Source organism: Chiloscyllium plagiosum, unplaced genomic scaffold (genome assembly GCF_037043375.1).
Source record: "Chiloscyllium plagiosum isolate Xiang-an unplaced genomic scaffold, Cpla_swu_hap1 HiC_scaffold_22, whole genome shotgun sequence".
Lineage (NCBI taxonomy): Eukaryota > Metazoa > Chordata > Chondrichthyes > Orectolobiformes > Hemiscylliidae > Chiloscyllium > Chiloscyllium plagiosum.
The window spans coordinates 45,450,378-45,470,406 of record NW_028270160.1 but is presented as its reverse complement, the minus strand read 5'-3'; the positions used below and the strand labels follow the sequence as shown (position 1 = coordinate 45,470,406).

The window sequence follows — 20,029 nt, the reverse complement described above, 5'->3', positions numbered from 1 at the left end:
TTTAGAAAATGGACAGCCTGATCTAACATTTAAATTGCATCAGGATCTTTTCACCCATGTTCTGACAAATGCTGAGCTATTATACATGCTCTATTTGTTAATTCATATTTTTAGCATTTAGCTTTTATATGAAAAATGTTTTTCATAACTAATTACTTGTGATTGATTTTAAAAGAAAAAAACAACCTTGCAAATATGGCCATAAAATTTTTTAGGGAAAAAATGTCAACCTGATATCCAAATAAATTCCATAAAAACAAACCAACTTTCAGTCTAGCCCAACAGACAGTGCTTCATGGAGACAAAGTAACAGGACATAATAAGTTTAATTTGCTAAGTCTCAAAAGTTAAATAAATTCCATATCATAAAATTACCCTGATGTCTCGCTTCACTTTATACTGTGATCCAAACTTTCAGCCAAGCATAATGGAAAAACTGTGGAAGGATGAAAAGATCGCTTGACCCACATTAGTTGACTTTTCTAGAAACTGTGGTCTCCCCATGTTGTAACATCGACTGGTTTATTGTGAAAATGGAAATTACACCTCTAGAATTCCACTCAAGTCTGCTTCACATGTTACTAGTTTAAAATAAGTTTACAACACTAGCCTTAATATTGGTTGTTTATTGGTTTCAGCCAAAGAATCATCTGTAGCAGTTTCACTTCCCATTCCACTACCTCCAATGCTCCTCAGGACATGTTCTTGGCTCAGTCTTTACTCACATATACATACTGCCCCTTAGTGGCATTATCCAAAAGCACAGTCAACTGACTACACACAGCTCTACTCCAATTTTAATCCTTCATTGTTTCTAATTATAGTACTTTACATTTAAAGCAGAGCTAAGCTGCACCAACCATTGTTTTAAATCTTTTTCCAACTAATTTTTCATTTATATTCTCCAAATCAACTGCCTTTTACAGTGTCATCCACATAATTGACCAATTTGCATGGAGTTTTTAAACTATCCAAGACATTGACAAACCAGAATCATAGAATCCCTACAGTGTGGAAACAGGCCCTTCGGCCCAACACGTCCACACTGACCCTCCGAAGAGTCACCCACAAGCAGTTGAGAAATAAAAGAAATCTAGTGCTACACACTAGGCACGTCATGCCAAAATAACATCCAATATGATCAGTTTCTAATTTTCTAACTTAACTATTTGGCATTCAAATAAATCCTAGACAGCCTATCCTACACTTTTTTGCATTACCTCATCAGGTTGAGTGATTAGTCAGTGGATTTTTCCACAGTCAATTCAGTGTTACTTCCATAAAATGAGACAATGTTGGTCAAACAAGACTTTCCTTTCAAAATCCATGCTGACTAGATTTTGCCAATCTATTATGCCAATATTACTTTTAATGCAACATTTAAAAACCCGTTCGGTGAGATTTAGGCCATCATTTATTGCCCATCCCCAATTGTTTTGGGTATAAATAATACATCCACATTTCGGAAGGGTGTTCTAGGATTCTGACCAGAAACAGTAAAAAAGGAATGGCAACGTTGCTAAGTCAGGAATGTTAATGGTTTGGTGGAGAACTTGCAGACAATGATGTTCCTATGCACTTGCTGTCATCAGGACATTATTTAAAATAGACCACAACACTGCAGCACCCAGGAATCGAGAAGAAAAATACCTATACAACATATTCAAGACAACGAACGGATATCCAATAAGCACAGTCCGCTGATTCTTAAACAACAAACCTAAACAAGTAGACAATATGCCCAGAAACTCGAGCAACACTACCATACGACATTTGAGATAACTACCAGAGTACTCCAACCCCTTGGCATCATGGTAGCCTACGAAATTACCAACACACAAACAGCTACTGATGAACCTAAAAAAAAGGACCCTGTACCAACAACCAGCAAAACAAAAGTCATTTACAAAATACCATGCAAGGACTGCAAAACAATACATCAGACAGACAGGCAAAAAATTAGTCACCAAAAGACATGACCCACTATCATTAGTATCCATACATACAGACGAAGGAGAGACCACATCCATCCTAGGACAGACTAAACAGACATGCATGGGGAATTCCTAGAGGCCTGGCATTCAAGCCAGAACTCCATCAATAAACACATCGATTTGGACCCTATTTACCAAACCTCAGGAAAAAAGAACCAGAAATGCTATCACCCACCTCAACAGACCAAGACAAATAGAATGTGGAACAGAATACCAGCACTTCACTGGAGGCTCACTGATATTACCTAGTGTGGTGGCAAAACATCTGAAAACAAACCTGCCTACTTAGCGAGCAAACTTCCAACCTGAACCACAAGTCTTCTCAAAAATTGCAAGCACCTACTGTCCTTCTAAATGGTGGCAGCCATGGATTTGTAAGGAGCTAAGGAACGAAGAACTTTTGCTGGACACCTTGGAAATGGTACCCTGCTGCTGAGAATCTTGTGGAGGGAGTGAATGTTTGTGTATGTGGTGCCACACAAAACAAGCTGCTTGGTACTAGATGATGTCAAGCTTCAAGTCCATTACTCTAGATGATAATTAAGATAGACAAATTAGATCTGAACTTGCTACTGTGGGCATTCATTTTGCAAATCAATATCACATTAACTGGTTTGCAACGTAACCGTACCTCATTGTGTAATCGTTTAATCAGCAAGCTCAGTTAATAGTGCTCTCCCACAAATTAAAACCCAGGCTAACATGCTAGTGCAGTACTGAGGTAGAAATGGTGCACAGAGTTTGGATCTTCAAATGAAACATTAGACCATGGACTCATGCGCTCATGAAAAGATCACACAGTACTATTTCAAAAAAAGGGTAAGTTCTCTCTAGCGATATGATTAACGATGGAAATATTCACTTCACAGATTGCAACCTTGCTGTTTGTGGTAACCCACAGTGCATGAATTGGAATTCGCATTTCTTAGAGAAAAGTATTTCATTGAATGGTGAGCACTAGAGTGTGCCTGAGATCTTCAAAGGCATTATATAATGCAATAAAGATAGCAAAATCTCTTACTGACCTCATCTCTATTACTTTGGAAAATAGATCTATTCAATGCCATAAGTTCTTTTTTTTTTAAAATATAAAAGAGGTGGTTTATTTTGGAAACTAAAGGGGCTAGAAAGTAGTGCTTTTTAAAGCTAGCAACAGGGCGTGATCAGCAAGTGGAATAGATGAGCATGCCCAGTGCAAAACTCGAAAGGCAGTGAACTAACAGCAGAAATGAAGATAGAGATGCATAAAAGTAGATGTAAATGATAGCTGTGAAACAGAAAATGGGTCTACTGAGTAAAAACCATCCAGACATAAAGCATGGTTGGGGAGGGAGGGGATCAGGGGAAGAAGGATTAAAGAAAAAGATAGAGGACATGCTCAACTTGTGGAATTGAGTCAGAGGGGCTGTAATGTGCTCAAATAGAAAAGGTGAGATGTTGTTCCTCTGGTTTCAGTGGACCAGGCAAAGGATAAATGTTTGCATAGCAGCAACATGTCTTATTGTAATAGCAAACAACTAGAAGGAAGGTCATTTTTGTGAAGTGACCAGAGATGCCCACAAAGTGGTCACCAAATTTTCATTGCAAATTCTAGATTCAATTTGTTTGCTGTTCTCACTAGAACAACAAATATTCTTTGTGAGGAAAAGTTGTTTTTTTTTAAAAAAAATTCAAAATCAGACACTTAGAATGCAAACATCTCTAGTCAAACCAAAATCAGATTTTTCTTGGAGGCTTTCACAAATAACATTTTCAGAACATTTACTTTTTAAGCTATACTGACTGACATCATTAACAAGTTTATGCATATATGCAAGGAGCATGGAGTGTCACCAACATTTTTGCATATATGGTATAATTTTTAGTCATAGGTAAAAATTGTATTCCATCAGCTTCATCCAGGATCAAACAATGGTCCTGCAGGTTTAAAAACAAACAGCTTGCTACCTCCACAAGATACGTTCATTTTCCCCTAAATGTTCCTTGGGTCCAATACATCAGAATCTGCTGAAACTGAAGAGGAAAACTTTTCTAAAGAGTGCATTGAAGCTTCTTAATAACTGAACTGCTTTGGATGAAAGGAAAATGTGATAATTGTTCACATTCCCAAATAATGATTCCTAATGTATTAAGTGCTCAGAAATGTATTACTCTTCAATTCCCTTTTCATTCTTCACTTCCAGGTACTCAATCAGTGCAGATTCGATGAAATTTAAAGCTAGAAGAAAAAACTAAATGACAATTGTTACTTAGAGTTCTACAGCACAGAAACAGGCCCTTCAGTCTAACATGTCCATGCTGACAAGATATCCTAAGAAATCATCTAGTCACATTTGCCAGCATTTAGTCATTTCACTCGAAACCCCTCCTTTTCACATACCCAGCCAGAAGCCTTCCAAAGTCTTTAATTGTACCCACTTCCACCACTCCCTCTGGCAGCTTTATCCATACTTGCACCACTTGCTGTGTGAACAAGGTGCTCCTTTTAAATCTTTTCCCTCATCTTAAACCTATGCCCTTTAGTTTGGACTCCCCTACCTTGGGAAAGAGACCTTGGCTATTCACTCATCCATGATTTTAAAAAAAAAGGTGGAAAATCATCCCTGTGTTTGGACGTTCCAGGAGAAAAAACCCCAGCCTATTCAACCTCTCAAAATAGCTTAAATCCTCCAATACTGGAAACATCCTTGCAAGTATTTTCTGAACCTTTGAGTTTCACAATATCTTTCCTATAGCAGGGAGACCAGAATTGAATGTTTTTTTCTAAAAGCAGCCTAACCAATATTCTGTACAGCTGTAACATGACCTCCCAACTCTTGTACTCCATGCTCTGACCAATGAAGGCTGGCATACCAAAATACCTTCTTCACCACCAACTACCTGCAATTCCCCCTTTAAGGAACAATGCACATGCACCCAAAGGCCCCTTTGTGACTGAAAATTTGCAAAATCCACTTCTAAAAACATTGAAAATTGGCAATGGAGGTAGTTGCATTGAAGTGGCTTCAAAGTAAGGAACTGAAAGCAATTTTATTTGCTTCAAAATTACTTTCAATTGCTTACTTTGAAACCACTTCAAAGTTCAATGCGACTACTTCCATTGGCGGATTTCCATTGTATAAAAAAAGTGGATTTTGCACTTTGGGGAAGGGATTTGGGAGGAGCAATGTTGATTAAATAAAGTCAAAGGAAGATCATTTGGAACATGACCATCTACACATCCCAAAATCAAGATGATCTGATGCATGTATATTAAAAAAAAGTTTACATAATGCATGGTAGTGTTGCAGCCTTTTCATAGCTAGGTGATCCCTTAGAATTTGCCTCCCATTAAAAATAAAATTTGTGAATTCATCCTTATATTCAAACCTTCATGGCAAAAACAAGTCCAAGCGTACATCCTATTTACAGTAGTGTACCTTTGTAAAATGCGATCAAATTTGTAATTAAAAACTTGCTTACCAGGAAGACAGAGCTGAAGTTTTTCTACTGTAGTAGCAATGTTCCTCTGCTGCACTCTGCATCGAATCACTTCTTCACTTTGGTTAATCACCTTTTTAAAAAATTGAACACAAATCATATACCTCTTCATTTATACATAAGTTAACAAACATTAACATTACAGTGAATGGAACACTTAATTTCAGTTCTCACCTCTTTTCCTGCATCTTGAAGTCGCCGATTGGTGTCAGTTACTTGAACCTAAAATAAAAATTACTTTGTAACTTAATTCAGTAAACGGATAAGTATTCAGATTAAAAAAGTGCATACTGAAACAATTCTGTTTTCAGAAATGTAATACTACTACTAAAAAGTAAAAGTATCAAATTGCAATGCCATATCAAGTGAATGCAGGTAAAAGAATTACACATCTTTTCCCACATAAGCTCATCAAGTCATCACCATTTGTAAGCTCATTTATGTCATTAATTCAAAAGTACTCAGTTTTGTTTCAATGGGTTTACCCCCTCAATATCCAAATACTGTAACTACATGGCTGCATTGTTAAAATATTACTAATTTAGAAGGGTGCTTGGCTGCAAAATTTGTACTTGGAGTCTCAATTGAAAAAAAACTTAAAACTGATAAATCAGTGCATGAACATTTAAGTTAAATAAGGCAACTATAAAAATATACCTTATTCAGACTGTATTCAATGACATTTATAAAACCACTAGTATAACCCTAAACAATTAATTTTAAAAGCCATTTTGGAACAAAATGGATACTAATTTATTATATCTATGCAGTGAAATTATTCTAAGTAGGAATTCTCCTGATTTCAAGCAACAGACATACTTCTACTCAGGACCAGTACCCACTACAACTGAAAATGTAAAAGTTAGAATTAATAAAAGAATTATGACCATTGCCAACCAAAGTGTGAGAAGACTGAAAACTGCACACAGTTAACAACTCAAAACAAAATCCTGCCTTTGCTACTTCATTATTTCAGATAGAAACTTAGCTCTTTTAAAGAGCTCAGTTGACTACCCCGACTGTGTAGCCTTCGAGTGATGCGTCCCACATTCTATGATGTTGTTTTGCCTAGATACACGATTTCAAACTTTAACCCAAATTCTATTGTTCAGAGTTCCTTGTTGGTTTTATCACTTAATCCAATTTCTTAGAAAACCTCAAATCAGATCATCTTTCAGCCTCCACAATGAAAGATAACATGCTCACCAATCTTCAGTTGTGAGCAAATTTCATTTTTTATTGTTGGATTTGCATAACAATTTCCAAGGTAGAACCTCCAAAACGCAAGTGTTATTTTGAGTTCTAAATACCAAATAGCAGCCCTGCACAGTTTTCCTGTGTGCATAAAACTAGCTTTCAGTGTCTCATCTATCATACAGAGTCATTGATTCATACAGCACAAAACAGACCCACCCCTGCCAACCAGACATGCCAGTCTGACCTTGCCCCATTTGCAAGTATTTACCAGAAGTACATTGCTCTACTAGCATTTTGAGCAAGATACTGGCAAACACTTAATGATGGATTGGACACAAAAATTGTACACATGGACAAAAAAGAAAATCATCTTGCCATATTCTGCTTTCTCAACTTTCAAATAGCCAATGTTCCAGAGACCATGGGAAGGAAGGAGAAAAAAAAACAAAGCACACAAATTCCTATTGAAGTGCAAGGGTAAATTGACTGGTAGGAGTTTGCAAATTGTGATGATTTTTCAAAACAACTTCAAGTTGCATCATGCTTTGAACTCACATGCCTTGCATGGATTTGACAGTGATAGTGAGGGATAGAGGAAAGGAAACAATTCTCTGGATTCCACTATCTCAAGGGAGACTCTATTCCATATGCCATGTGGTTGAGAAATAACCAGTTCAGTCATATGAAGACACGTGGCACTTTCACTTGGGTGACATCTGCTCAGGGTGAGACAGTCAATGACAAAAAGGTTTTAAAATGTTTCTACTGCACAATGCACTTTCCATACAGATGTGCTCCCAATCGCCAGTCTCCTGTTTACAAAAAACACAAGTGCATTAAAAAAAAAAGGGTGTTTGGGAGAAGGGTTACTCTACCTGAAACATGAACTCTTTTCTCTCCACAGATGCTGCCAGACCTGCTGAGTTTTTCCAGCAATTTCTGTTTTTGGTACTAAAAATGTCAGCTCTGGCCTAGCAGTAGCACTTAAATCTCAAAGCTAATAAGTCTGGGTTTAACCCAAAGCCTAAGCAGCTAAAATATGTAATTTCAGCTGACTACCAGTGCAGTACTGAGAAAGTATTATATGGTCACATGCCATTTACAAGAGAAAAACTGAAGGCCAAAAATTTCTGGTAGGTTAAATGGAATTATTCAAAAATGGAAGGTCAATATTCTAGCCAATATTTGTTATTCATGAATGAAGACAACATGGTAATTAATCTTATTGCTGTTTCAAGCTGGAGTATTTTGGATAACTTTTGAGCTCACTGAACAGCATACCACAATGCGAAACTGGTAGAGTAAAATAAGTGGGGACAGTTCAGGATGTTAGAGCTCAAGTAGGAAAGAAACTCAAGTGGAATACATGATTCACAAAAATTGCAAAGTTAAAATAATTAAGGACGACATGGAGAAAGATTAATGCTCAAATATATACATTGTAAAAAAGTCTGGAAATAACAGGGATAGGAGTAAGCTTTTTCTCCGCCCCTCAAGCCTGCTGTGCTTTCAACAGGATCATGATTGATCAGACAACGCTTACCTCCACTTTCCTGTCCATTCTCCATAATCCTCGATTCCCCTACTGAATCACACTCGCGCTCTCTGTGCCTTAAATGTACACAAGAGAATCTGCCCCAAAGTTCTATGACAAGGAGTTCCAAAGACAACCTGAAGAAATTCCTCTTAGTCATAATTTTGAAATTAGCATCCCTTTATTCCGAGGCCAAGCCCTCTGGTTTAAAACTCTCGCATGAAAGGACACATCCTCTCAGCACTTACTCTGTCAAGCCCCTTAGGGATCCTTTATGTTCAAAACATTTACCTCTCATTTTTCTGAACTCCAACAAATAGAGTCCCTAACTGATTGCCTTATGGGCAAAGACTAATCATTCCATACTGGGGATTCATCATAGTGATCTTTCTCTGAACTGCCTCCAATGAATTAACATCTTGCCTTAGATAGATGGGTCAAAAGCTGTTCACAGTATTCCAGATGCAATTTCACTAGCACCTTGAACAGCTGCAATATTTCCCTCCTCTCACACTCCAACCCCGATGTCCTTCTGGATTTTTATGTTAGCTTTGCATTTTATACACAAGTACGGCCAAGTTCTCCTGTTTTGTAGCTTTCTGTTTAAATGGTGAAATATTATAGTACTGCTCCTTTGTTCTCCCAAAATGAACTTCACATTTTCCTGCATCATACTCCATTTGTCAACTTTTTGTCCACTTAACCTATCAATATCTCTGAACTGTCTGTATCCCTCTCGCAACATGCCTTTCCACCTATTTGTCTTATCTACAGGTTTTGCTACAGTAGATTTGCTTCCTTCCTCCAAGCATGGATTTTTTTTATCTCCATTTGCTATTTCTTGCCCATTACTCAATTTCTTATTTACACTAATATGCTGTCCCAACACTGTGGGCTTTAAAATCATGACAATGTTTTGGAGGTACCTTGTCAAGTACCTCTGAAAAAGTCTGAAGAAAACTTCTACTTGCTCCTCTTTAGCCACTCTGGTTGGAACTTCCTCAAAAGTAACAAGTTAATCAGACACCATATTCCTTTCATAATGCCATGCTAACTAATTGCTTGGTTAGATGATTTTCCAAACTTTCTGCTATTACTTCCTTAGCAATTGATTCCAATTGTTCATCAATTAGATATTAGGTGAACTGGCCTAATATTACCTGTTTTTATGCCTCCCTTCTTTCTGGAATAGAGGCACTGCATTGGTACTTTTCTAATACATTGGAACTGGTCCTAAATCAAAGTATTCTTGAAAAATTACAACCAGTGCATCCACTATATCTGTAGCTACTTTTAAGAAGAATAGATGCCATCAGTACTTGAGCAATTAGGTTTCTCTAATATTACTTCTCTACTGATTGAGATGTTACTTAAATCCTCCCACATATTACTTCTTATGAATGGGATATCCCAAAGTATCTTTCACCAGAAGGTTGCATTCTAGCATTTGTCATTACTCATTCAACTAAAAGAAAAAAAAAAGGATATTTTCCTACCTTTAGCTTTCCTGCATTCGATCTCACTTTCAGCAATTCAGTAATAGCATCAACAAAACCTTGATGATGAAAGTTGCACAGTTTCTCAATCTCCCGGTCATGATTCCGAATGCGAGCCTCAAGTTTTTCCATAAATCGTTTGTGCGCATTGGGCTGGTCATCATAGACAGACCTAGAAAATAAATGAGTATACACAATATTGAATTTTAAAAGTTTTAACACATTAGTCACTTATCTCAAGAGCACCAGCATCCACACAGTATTAATCATCATGAAATGTCTGGCTCCATCTAGTGAGAATTTCAGTCACAACATCTACAACTGTGGCAGATTACAATTTGGGTAAATAGATGTGCAGCCCCATGCACCTATATTAAAGAGATAGCGATGGTGGGGGAGGGCAGCTGAAGGGGACCATGGAAAGGGAAGGAAAAACATTATGGGAAGCAAGGATGAAAGATTTACTCGTTCTTCATGCCTTATTCTGTCAAACACAGCTTTAATGTCAAGGATGTTCATTTGAACCAAGGCTGTAATGGAGGGCAGAATGAATGATTCCAGCAGAACCAAAACTGGAGTGTTAGTGTCAAGTTCATTAATAATCAAGTCTTGCTTGACTGCAGAAATTAGCTGGGTTGGATTTATCCTTGTGTACAGGACACAAAGAATTCACTCAGCATTTTCAGCTGAATGTGGATGCAATAATTCAGCATGATCATTTGTACCATCTCTTGGGCTCCCCATTGTTCAGGATCAGGATGCTTGTGGAGTCACCTCCTGGTAGTTCGGAAGGAATACAAACCATTCAGTCCAATCAAGGTATTCTCTCATTTAACACAGTTGTGACCAATCAGACACTAATACCTTTTACTCAATATCTCTATACGCTTTTACATTGAACCTCTGCTTCAAATATACTCCATGGCAGAGCTTTCACAGCCCTCTACTATAGACTATTCCAAAGATTCACAACTGAGTAAAACAATTTCTCATCTCAGACCTAAACGGCATTCTCCTTATATGTCCCTGGATTCTAAACTCCCCAGCTTGGTTACAAAACCAAATTCCAACTTTATTGGAGAAGGTTAGTGGAACTGAATGTTTTAGCATACACCAGCTTAGGTTCAAAACGTTAGTGCACTGTGAGGATCACAGCAGAACAGCTGTCCCTTTGTTACCCCTGGTGTTGCAAGTAAGATACTCTTATCTGATTTGCAACACTGAGCAAAAGGAAATAAGTCAGATAGGAAGAAAAAAGCCCAGAATGCTGAAATTCCAACATGGTTAAAAAAACCTCAACGTCAACTAATCTGAAACACTGAACCATGAAGTCATCTGTTTAGCTACCAATGTTACTAGTAACTTGTACTGTAACATTCAATTACCTGCTCATGAAAATTCAGAGACTGGTCTGTACATCTGGTATTCCCTTGTGTTTCTAACCAGTGTTGCAGAAATAATTTTGTTGTGTTTAGTAATCAATGAACTCCTCTTGTTAACTCAAAAAAACATGGTTAAAAATTTTCCTTTTCAAAAGACAAGTTCATTTACGTCTGGATTTTTAAAAAGTCCAGAAAGGAAAGGATCGGTTTCTAAATTAGCCGGTTTGCAACTAGGTAGTGGAATTTTTTTTTAAAGAAAGAAAAAAAAATCAGTCTATCCCTGCTTACCCAGGAGCCTAATAGTTTGGCTCTGGAAATAAAGCTTTTCAAACATTTCTTTAAATCAACTTTGGGTGCATGCAAGTTGTGCGCAGGATCCTTCTACAGCAAGGAGGCAACAGAATATTAAAGAAGGTGATCCAAAGAGACAATTCTGTCAAAATCAAAATCAGTGAGAAATATACCACTTAAAAAGAAATTAAGGAAGAGAATCTTAACAGAAAGACTGACCATGACAAAACAGACATCCTTGCAAACCACAAAAGTGCATTCTTTTTTCCAAGACAGTGCAATAACATCTTTCTTTCAAAAGAACCTTACAAGGAAACAAGCTGCCAAAGAAAACAGTCATGATTCCTTAGGATCCATCTTCAGATTATCTCCAATTCAAGTTTTCAACAGGACTAGCACCTCAGCAGATCATGCCTGGTTAACTAGCACAACCATAAAAATGTTGACAGAGCCCAGAGGTTAGACTGCGATGCTAACAACTAAAGCAGAGTTTTATTTCTGGGTCAGACCCTGGGTGGAGGAGGACGAGGACAAGAAGACAGAATTCAGAAAAAAATTGCCTCAGTGACAATAAAAATGAGAGAGAGGGATAGAGGCCAAAGAGCAAGTCTAATACAAAAGAAAGGTGATAGTGGTGCTCTGGAATGGAAAGTTTATAGAGGAAAGCATTTTTCTTAAAAAAAAGGAGGACCAACTTGAAGGAATGGACAGCAGTAGACATCCAGGAGAGAAAAAGAAATCTTTCGATAAGTTCATCTTTAGTTAACATAAAAATCAAAAAAGATAAATCTGTGCCAAGAAGCTTCTCCATGTAGATTCTGAGGGAAGAAAGGGAGACAGATTGTAAGAAAATGTGCATGGTACAGGACAAGCATTTTAAAATGAAACAGAAAGTGGCACTTTAAGAAGTTAAATTACCAGAAAAAAAAGGTATGGAGAAAGAAAAACACAGGATTGATTAGGCTCTGATCTGAAGCAACAGCTAAGGCGTACAAGAAAACAAAAAACAGTTTAAATACATTGGCAAAAAATTAAAAACACCCAAGCAAGATAACAAATGTTTGAAATGGAAATAAGAGCTAACATAAGTTAACAAAACATTTGATGTCAATAAAGATATACTGGCATTTAAGACCATGTACCAAGGTAGGAGAATAAAACAATTTTAGATCAGCAAATAATAAAGAGTCAGCCCACAGAAACTAGGGAATAAACTTTTGCAGAAGTGGTTAAAAACGTCCTGCCCAAAGAGGAGCAAAATACTTAATAAAGCAAAGTGACCACTGAAAAGAGAAAATTGGTTTAGCTGGAGATAAAAACAAATGTTGAGCTACAAGGTAAAGAAAATGGTGAAGGACATGGACAAGGGTTGTCTCTCGTGCAGAGATGGCATGGACATGACAGGCTAATTGGCTGCTTTGTTTTCTAGCCATTTCGGATTTAATAAGAGGGATATTAATTCATGTTCCTAGACGAGTATTGATCCCTCAACAAATTACCACAAGTATTTTGATCGCTATAAGTTTATATGCAGAGTGAAGACAGTCATAGTAATGAGTGTTAAAAACCCAGAGGAACTTTCTCAATGCTAGCCCGAATTATAAATTTCAATTTTATGGAAAGGCTTGACACCCCACACACACAAAAAAAGGAGTAATATGGTGTAATAAAAAGTTCACACAGTCATGGAGTGGCTGCAGTCAAACTTGCAGCAAGGCTACAAGGTACCTTTCTTCTGACAGCATCAGCAACATTTTTAGTTCATTCAGTCAGACAGACGCAAGCATCCACACAGTTACTGCATAACTAGCAAATGCTCAACTGCAACTTTTTAATATAAAAATTCTTAAATTCTCAAAAACATCAGGAAGATTAATAATATGGTTGTGTCAGATAATGATTTTGAATATACCAGCTGGAAATTTGAGTTTTTGTGATGTTCTAAAAATTAACAAAAAGCTAACGAAAATCAGAGCCAGAGATGGCCATCCCAATTTGCATTACAGATAACTAAATTCTAGAGTTTAGAATGAAGAATCACCTTCAAAAGAATGCAACAGACCCAAATCTGTCACATTTCCAAGGCTGTCAATTACTTGACAATTCAACTGTAAGAGATGAGCCATTAAACAAATTCTTCCCAAACAATACCAAAGCAAAATTACCCTTAGAGTGCAAAGGCAATGAACGTTATTTAGATCTCCATGACAAGATGGTCTAAGACAATCACCACACTGATGGTTCAGAACCCTGAACTACTGGTGTTCAAGTTAATTCCAACATGCGTTTTGAGGACTGCTGTAACTATATATTAAAAAAAACACCAATCCATGTAAATCTAGTAAGACTGCCTGGCATAATTCTATCCAGACCCACGCCACACCTATATACAGCAAGGTAAACTTTTAACAGACTTAGGGATAGAGATAAGGACACCACCACAACCTCACCTTCAACAGGAGACCATTTAACCCCTCCAGTGATGACTTTCTTTTTGTACGAGAACTGAATACAACCCCGATTTAGAGTGCTAGGGGACTGGTATGCTTCTCTGTGTGGACTAGTGTTGTGATCATCAGTTTGAGAAAGTCATTAAAACACTCCTGCATGATAGGCAAAGAGAAAACAGCATCACATCAAGTGCTGCCAGCCAGAATTGCGAGAACCTGCAAATAAGTGAAGGGTCATGAAAATGGACTCCGCAAATGTCCCCACCAGGTAAAGGCTGCAACATTCTACTAACAACTCACGAGTTGATCTGTACTTTTTTTTTCTTAAAAAAAGTGTTTACATTTTATTCCTAATCAACAGCTTTTAACAATAGATTACATGCTTGCATTAGTACTTCTCCCATTTGGTGACCAACTCATTATTTTGACTTAAAACAAAAAAGATTTGGTTAATCCAAGATTGAGGATGGGAACAAATTGTGGCTGTAAGAGCAACTCCTTTGAGGTAGTTTAGGTGTTAGAGTTGATTTCCCCGAATTCCAGCAGCAGTAACTAATGTTTTATAAGCTGTTGCATCATTTTGGAACTTCGGGAAAAAAGATCAAAACAACAGCACTTTAAAAAAGGAGGAAGACAGACAGACAGACAGAGAGACAGGGATCACAGCAGTGAATCTGCACTGTTACTGCCTTTGCTGTTTGAGTCCAAGTATCTCAGGAATGCATCTAAGAAAAATTAACAGTAAAATCCACAGGAACTTGCATGGGAGAGCTCAAAACACTACAACAGCTAAGTGTATAGCTTTTAAGTGTAAGCTTATTGTTCTTTTTCTTTGCAAGTTTATAATAGTGAGTAGAATTGGTTCTTTTTTGATATGTTTGATTGAGAGTCTTTTATATTTTTAAAATTATAATCAACATAGATACTAACTTAGCATGCAGTGTTTTTTTTAAAACAAAAAGAGCAGTAGGACTGTGCTATTTTCAGCAGATTGTTAAGGCGCAAAGATGGTCTTTAGTAGAGTGATGTGCTCTTCCTGTTGGATATGGGAGATGAGGGAGAGTCTCCATGTTACTTATTATGTCTGCAGAAAGTGTACGTTTGGTTGCAAATTCTATCAGATTGCATAGATCAGTTGGAGCGACAGTTAGAGAAAGTGAGGAATTTACTTTCCAGAGTGGGTGTGATGGATAGCAGCTATAGGAAGGGAGGAAAAAATAATGACAGATAGTCAGGTAGATGGGTTACCTCTAGGAAAGGTAAGAGAGGGGGTGCCTACATGTGATGAACTCAGGGGAATGTAGTGCGAACAGCCAGGTTTCCAGTACTGAGAATGGCTCTAATGTAACAAGGGGTACATCATGTTCCAAGCAATCAATTGTGATGGGGACTTTCTAGTCAGAGGCACAGATGTGTCTACCACCGAATGAAAAATGAGGACAGTTTGTTGCCTTCCTGGTGATAGGATCAATGATACCTGAGCGGATGCTGTATATTCTCAAAGGAAAAAAAAAGGGACCAACAGGATGTCGTTGTACACATTGGAACAGAAAATGAATGCGATTTTGAAAAAGAAAATATAGGAATTCAGGCAAGAATTTAATGAGGGTAGTATTATCTGGATTACATGAGGGTAGAGAAGATGGATGAGTGGCTGAGGAGCTAATTCAGGGGAGACGGATTCACATTGTTGGAGCATTGGAACACCCAGGCGGCTAGCGGGGACGGAGGCCTGTCCAGGGCCGGTGCAGCCGTGTCTCTCTCGAGCAAAGCAGAGAATGGAGGTAGGTCTGATCAATTAAACTGCATTTATTTCAATGCAAAGAAGTCTAACAGAGAAAGCACATGAACTCTCAGCATGGTCAGCAACATGGACAGGGACATCATAATTAGAGATGTGGCTCAGAGAGACAGGACTGGGAGCTTAATGTTCCAGCATACAAATGCTATACAAAGAATGGAAGGCGGGGGGGGGGGGGGGGGGGGGGGGGGGGGGGGGGGGGGGGTGGAGGAGAGATAGGAGGGAGGAGTGGCATTTTTGATAAGGGATAGCATTACTGCTATATTTAGGGAGGATATTCCTGAGAATATGTCCAGGAAGGTTTATTTCAGTGGAACTGAAAAATAAGAAAGGGATGCACACCTTATTGGGATGACACTGTAGGATTCCCCCTCACCCAAGCTCCAAGTCAGTGAGAAACAAATTTGTAAAGAGATCACAGTTGTCTGCAAGAATAATAGGGTGGTATTGGCAGGGGATTTTAACATTCACAACAAACAGAGTGGGACTGCCATTGTGTTTAGGCTTTAGATGGAGAAGAATTTCTTAAAATGTGTGAGAAAATTTTTGGATTCAGTATAGAGAAGGTACAAAACCTGTCCTCTTGGAAAATAACTCACTCAGTCACTTAGCCTGCTTTGTCAGTGGGAGAGCATTTTGGGGCCAGTGATCATAATTCTGTTGGTTTAAAAAAAAATTGATGGGAAAGGATAGATGGGATCTAAAAGTTGAAGTTCTAAATTGGAGAAAGACCAATTTTGACAGTATTCAGCAAGAATTTTCAAACATTAATTGGGGTTGAATGTTCACAGCTATAGGGACAGTTTTCAACAATGGGAAGCCTTCAAAACAAAAAGTCCAGAGATAGTATGTTCCTGTTGGGGTGAAAGGCAAGGCTAGAAGGTGTAAAGCAGGCTGGATGACTCGAGAAATTAAGGTTTTGGTCAAGAGAAAGGAGGAAGCAAGTGTCAGGTATAGACAGCTCAGATTGAGTGAATCCTTAGGGTTTATAAAGACAGCAGAACACTTAAGAAAATCAGGAGGGCAAAAAGGGACATGAGATAGCTTTGGCCAATAGAGTTAAGGAGAATCCAAAGGGATTTTATATGATAAAAAGGACAAAAGAGTAACTAAGAAACGAATAAGGGCCCTCAAAAGATCAGCAAGGCACCCTGTGTGTGGAACTGCAGGAGTTGGGGTAAGATACTAAGTATTTTGCATCAGTGTTATATAATGTAGGAAAATAGATGAAGTCTTGAAAAACATCCATATTAGAGGTGGTGGTGCTGGATGTCTTAAAAACACAAAAAAGGTGGATAAATCCCTCGGACCCAGCTGCACCCCAGAATTCAGGCAAACAATTGCTGGGATCCTTGCTAAGGTGTGCGTGTCATCGACAGTCACAAGTGAGGTGCTGGAATGCAGTGCCACGATTTAAGAAAGATGGTGAGGATGACATCAGTGATGGGCAAGTTGGAGGGAATCCTGAGGGACAGGATTTACATGTGTTTGGATAGGCAAGTACGGATTAGGGACAGTCAACATGGCTTTGTGCTTGGGAAATCATGTCCCACTAACTTGATTGAGTTTTTTGAAGACTGGCTAGCAAGGGTAGATCATATTGAATACAGGGAGAACTATCCATTTGCATACAGAACTTGCTCGAAGGGAGAAGACAAAGCATGGTGGAGGAGAGTTGATTTTTAACTGGAGACCTGTGACCAGTGGTGTGCCACAAGGATTGGTGCTGGATCCACTGCTTTTTGTCGTCATTTATATAAATGATTTGAATGTGAACACAGGAGATATAGTTACTACGTTTGCAGATGTCACCAAAATGAAAAAGTGTAGTGGACAGTGAAGTAGGTTACCTCAGTACAACAGGATCTTGATCAAATGGACCACTGGGCCAAGAAGTGGCAGATGGAGTTTAATTTGGATAAATGCAAAGTGCTGTATTTTGGAAAGGCAAATCAGGGCAGGCTTTATACACTTAATGCCAAGGTCCTGGGGAGTGTTACTGGATGAAGACCTTGGAGTGCAAGGTCATAGTCCCTTGAAAGTGAAGTTGCAGATAAATAAGATAGTGAAGGCAGTGTTTGGTGTGCCTTCCTTTACTGGTCAGTGCATTGAGAGGTCACCCTGTGGCTATACAGGACATGAGAGTTAGGCCACTTTTGGAACGCAGTGCGCAACTCTGGGTGCCCTCCAATAAAAGAGAATATTGTGAAACTTGAAAGGGATCAGGAAATGTTCCTAGGGTTGGACGGTTTGAGCTATAGAAAGGCTGAATAGGCTGGGGCTGTTTTACCTGGATTTTGGGGGGGGGGGGGGGTGAAGGGAGGTGACCTTAGAGCTTTATAAAATCATGAGGGGTATGGATAAGGTAAACAGACAAGGTCTTCTCCCTGGGGTAGGAGAGTCCAGAACCAGAGGGCTAGAATGAGTGAGGAAAGATTTAAAAAAAGGGACCGAAGGGGCAACTTTTTCCACACAGAAGGTGATGCATGCATGGAATGATCTGCCAGAGGAAGTGGTGGTGCCTTGTACAATTACAACATTTAAGAGGAATCTGGATAGGAAGGGTTGAGGAGGATATGGGCCAAGTGCTGGCAAATTGGATAGATTAAATTTAGGATATCTGGTTGGCATGGATATGTGGGACCAAAGGGTCTGTTTCCATGCTGTATACCTTTAAGAATCTACGACTCAAATTAATTTGCTTTTAAAAAACAAAAGAAAAAGGGATCCACAAGTGACCTTTTAAGTTAACCTTGTTACAAACAAGGGTGATGGGTGAAATTAAAATTATCCCTTCTCATTTGGGAGTCTGATGGTTTGAAGTAGCCCATCTAAAATTGCAACAAAAATCAGATCTGGCTGTAACAAGTCAGCACTTCACATGTCTCAAGTGTATTTTTTTCTTTGCACATACATTAGCATGCTTAATCTCAGAACGCATTCCAGATTATTGTCAGCACCTTTATGGAGACATATGTGAGCCCATGTCTCACCCTGGACATGGCTGAGATGTGGATTATCCAAAGCAGACACCGAGGCACTGCAGCAGTACCAGCAACACTGCCTGCCCAAGATCTTGCAAATCCACTGGGAGAAAAGATGTACCAACAGCCTCGAAGCACTCATCTTGGATTGGCTACGATAGGCTGGGCTCATCATCTCCATGATTGACAGGAGACTTCAGTAGGTGCTCTATTCTCAGCTTCGAGACATGGAGCCCCAGGTGGACAGTGGAAGTACTTCAGTGATATTCTCGAGGCCTCACCGGTGAAGTGCAATTTTCCCCAAAAATACCTGGGAATCACTGGGCCAAGACTGTCCAAACAAACAAGCATCTCAGAAGGTGGTGTCGAACACCTCAAGACTTGACATCAGGGAAAAGTGTCAATGATGATGACTTGTTTTGCAAAACGGAGAAGTAACTAAGATGAAAGAACCTCAGTGGCAATTCTTCTCACTACCTGTCTCTTTCTCTCCCTCCCCAACCCACCTGGTAAGTTTTGTGCACAGTTGGCTGTGATCATCTAGGGTGCCCTTGGTGCAGAAAGAAATGTGAATGCAAGAAACCAAACAAATTGCTTTGAAAACTCAGCAGGTCTAGCAGCATCTGTGGACAAAAAGCAGAGTTAAGGTTTTAGGTCCAGTGACCCTTCCACAGAACATTCAACAAGTTAAAGTACAGTTTAGCTCAGCGAGCTGGAGGCCAGTTTGTGTCAGAGTAACACAATGGGTGTTCAATTCCCATACTAGCAAAAGGTTACCAACTTCTACCCATCTCTCTCTCTGTATATATAATGAGTGTGCAATTCTGGTCTAGTAAGACAGTGGAGACTTTGCATAGTCAATACACTTCCTCCTACATAAATTTATTAGGTTCCTTTCCTATGTTACTTGTTTTCAGTGCCAAGTGTGGTGTGTGTATTTATCTGGTACTAATAAAGCATTTATAATTAGCCAGAATAGTTCAGTTAACAAAGGTATTTTGTTCAAACAGGTCAATGTAAACAAATGCTGCATTACAATTACTACCAATAATATTTTTGCAACTTATCCAATATTGAAAAAACAATTGTACAAGCATGTTTGCAACTCACATCTACTAGGAGATCAAATTCTTGCTACAATCCAAAAAAGTTTACAGTAATTCCATTGTTCACAACAGGCAGGAAAGTAGTATGTTCAAAAGCACATAATACAACTAAGTGACCATTAGGATTTTAAAAAGTTCCACACAATTGTAAATTTGGATTTCTAAAAAATCTAGTAGACAACTGCATTCTTCTTATACACAACACCATAAGTGACAAATGATATTTAGTTTCAATACAATTTTACAATAAAGTACTTGCTACACTAATATTTTGCATAATTGCATAAAGATGTTGCATAATTAGGTGATGATAA

General features: G+C 38.5%; 1 protein-coding gene across 5 annotated transcripts in view; it reads right to left on the bottom strand.

The window, feature by feature from the left end:
* Positions 1-20,029, bottom strand: part of exoc6 (exocyst complex component 6) — a 204,938-nt gene that overhangs the window by 166,465 nt on the left and 18,444 nt on the right. For all 5 annotated transcript variants that reach the window (XM_087999000.1, XM_043712483.2, XM_043712488.2 and 2 more), the window contains exons 2-4: positions 9,702-9,873; positions 5,649-5,696; positions 5,457-5,547 (exon numbers count right to left, since the gene is read on the bottom strand). In XM_087999000.1, the coding sequence (XP_087855126.1) occupies positions 5,457-5,547; positions 5,649-5,696; positions 9,702-9,833 (271 nt within the window). In that variant the 5' untranslated portion in view covers positions 9,834-9,873. The remainder of the gene's footprint in view (positions 1-5,456; positions 5,548-5,648; positions 5,697-9,701; positions 9,874-20,029) is intronic.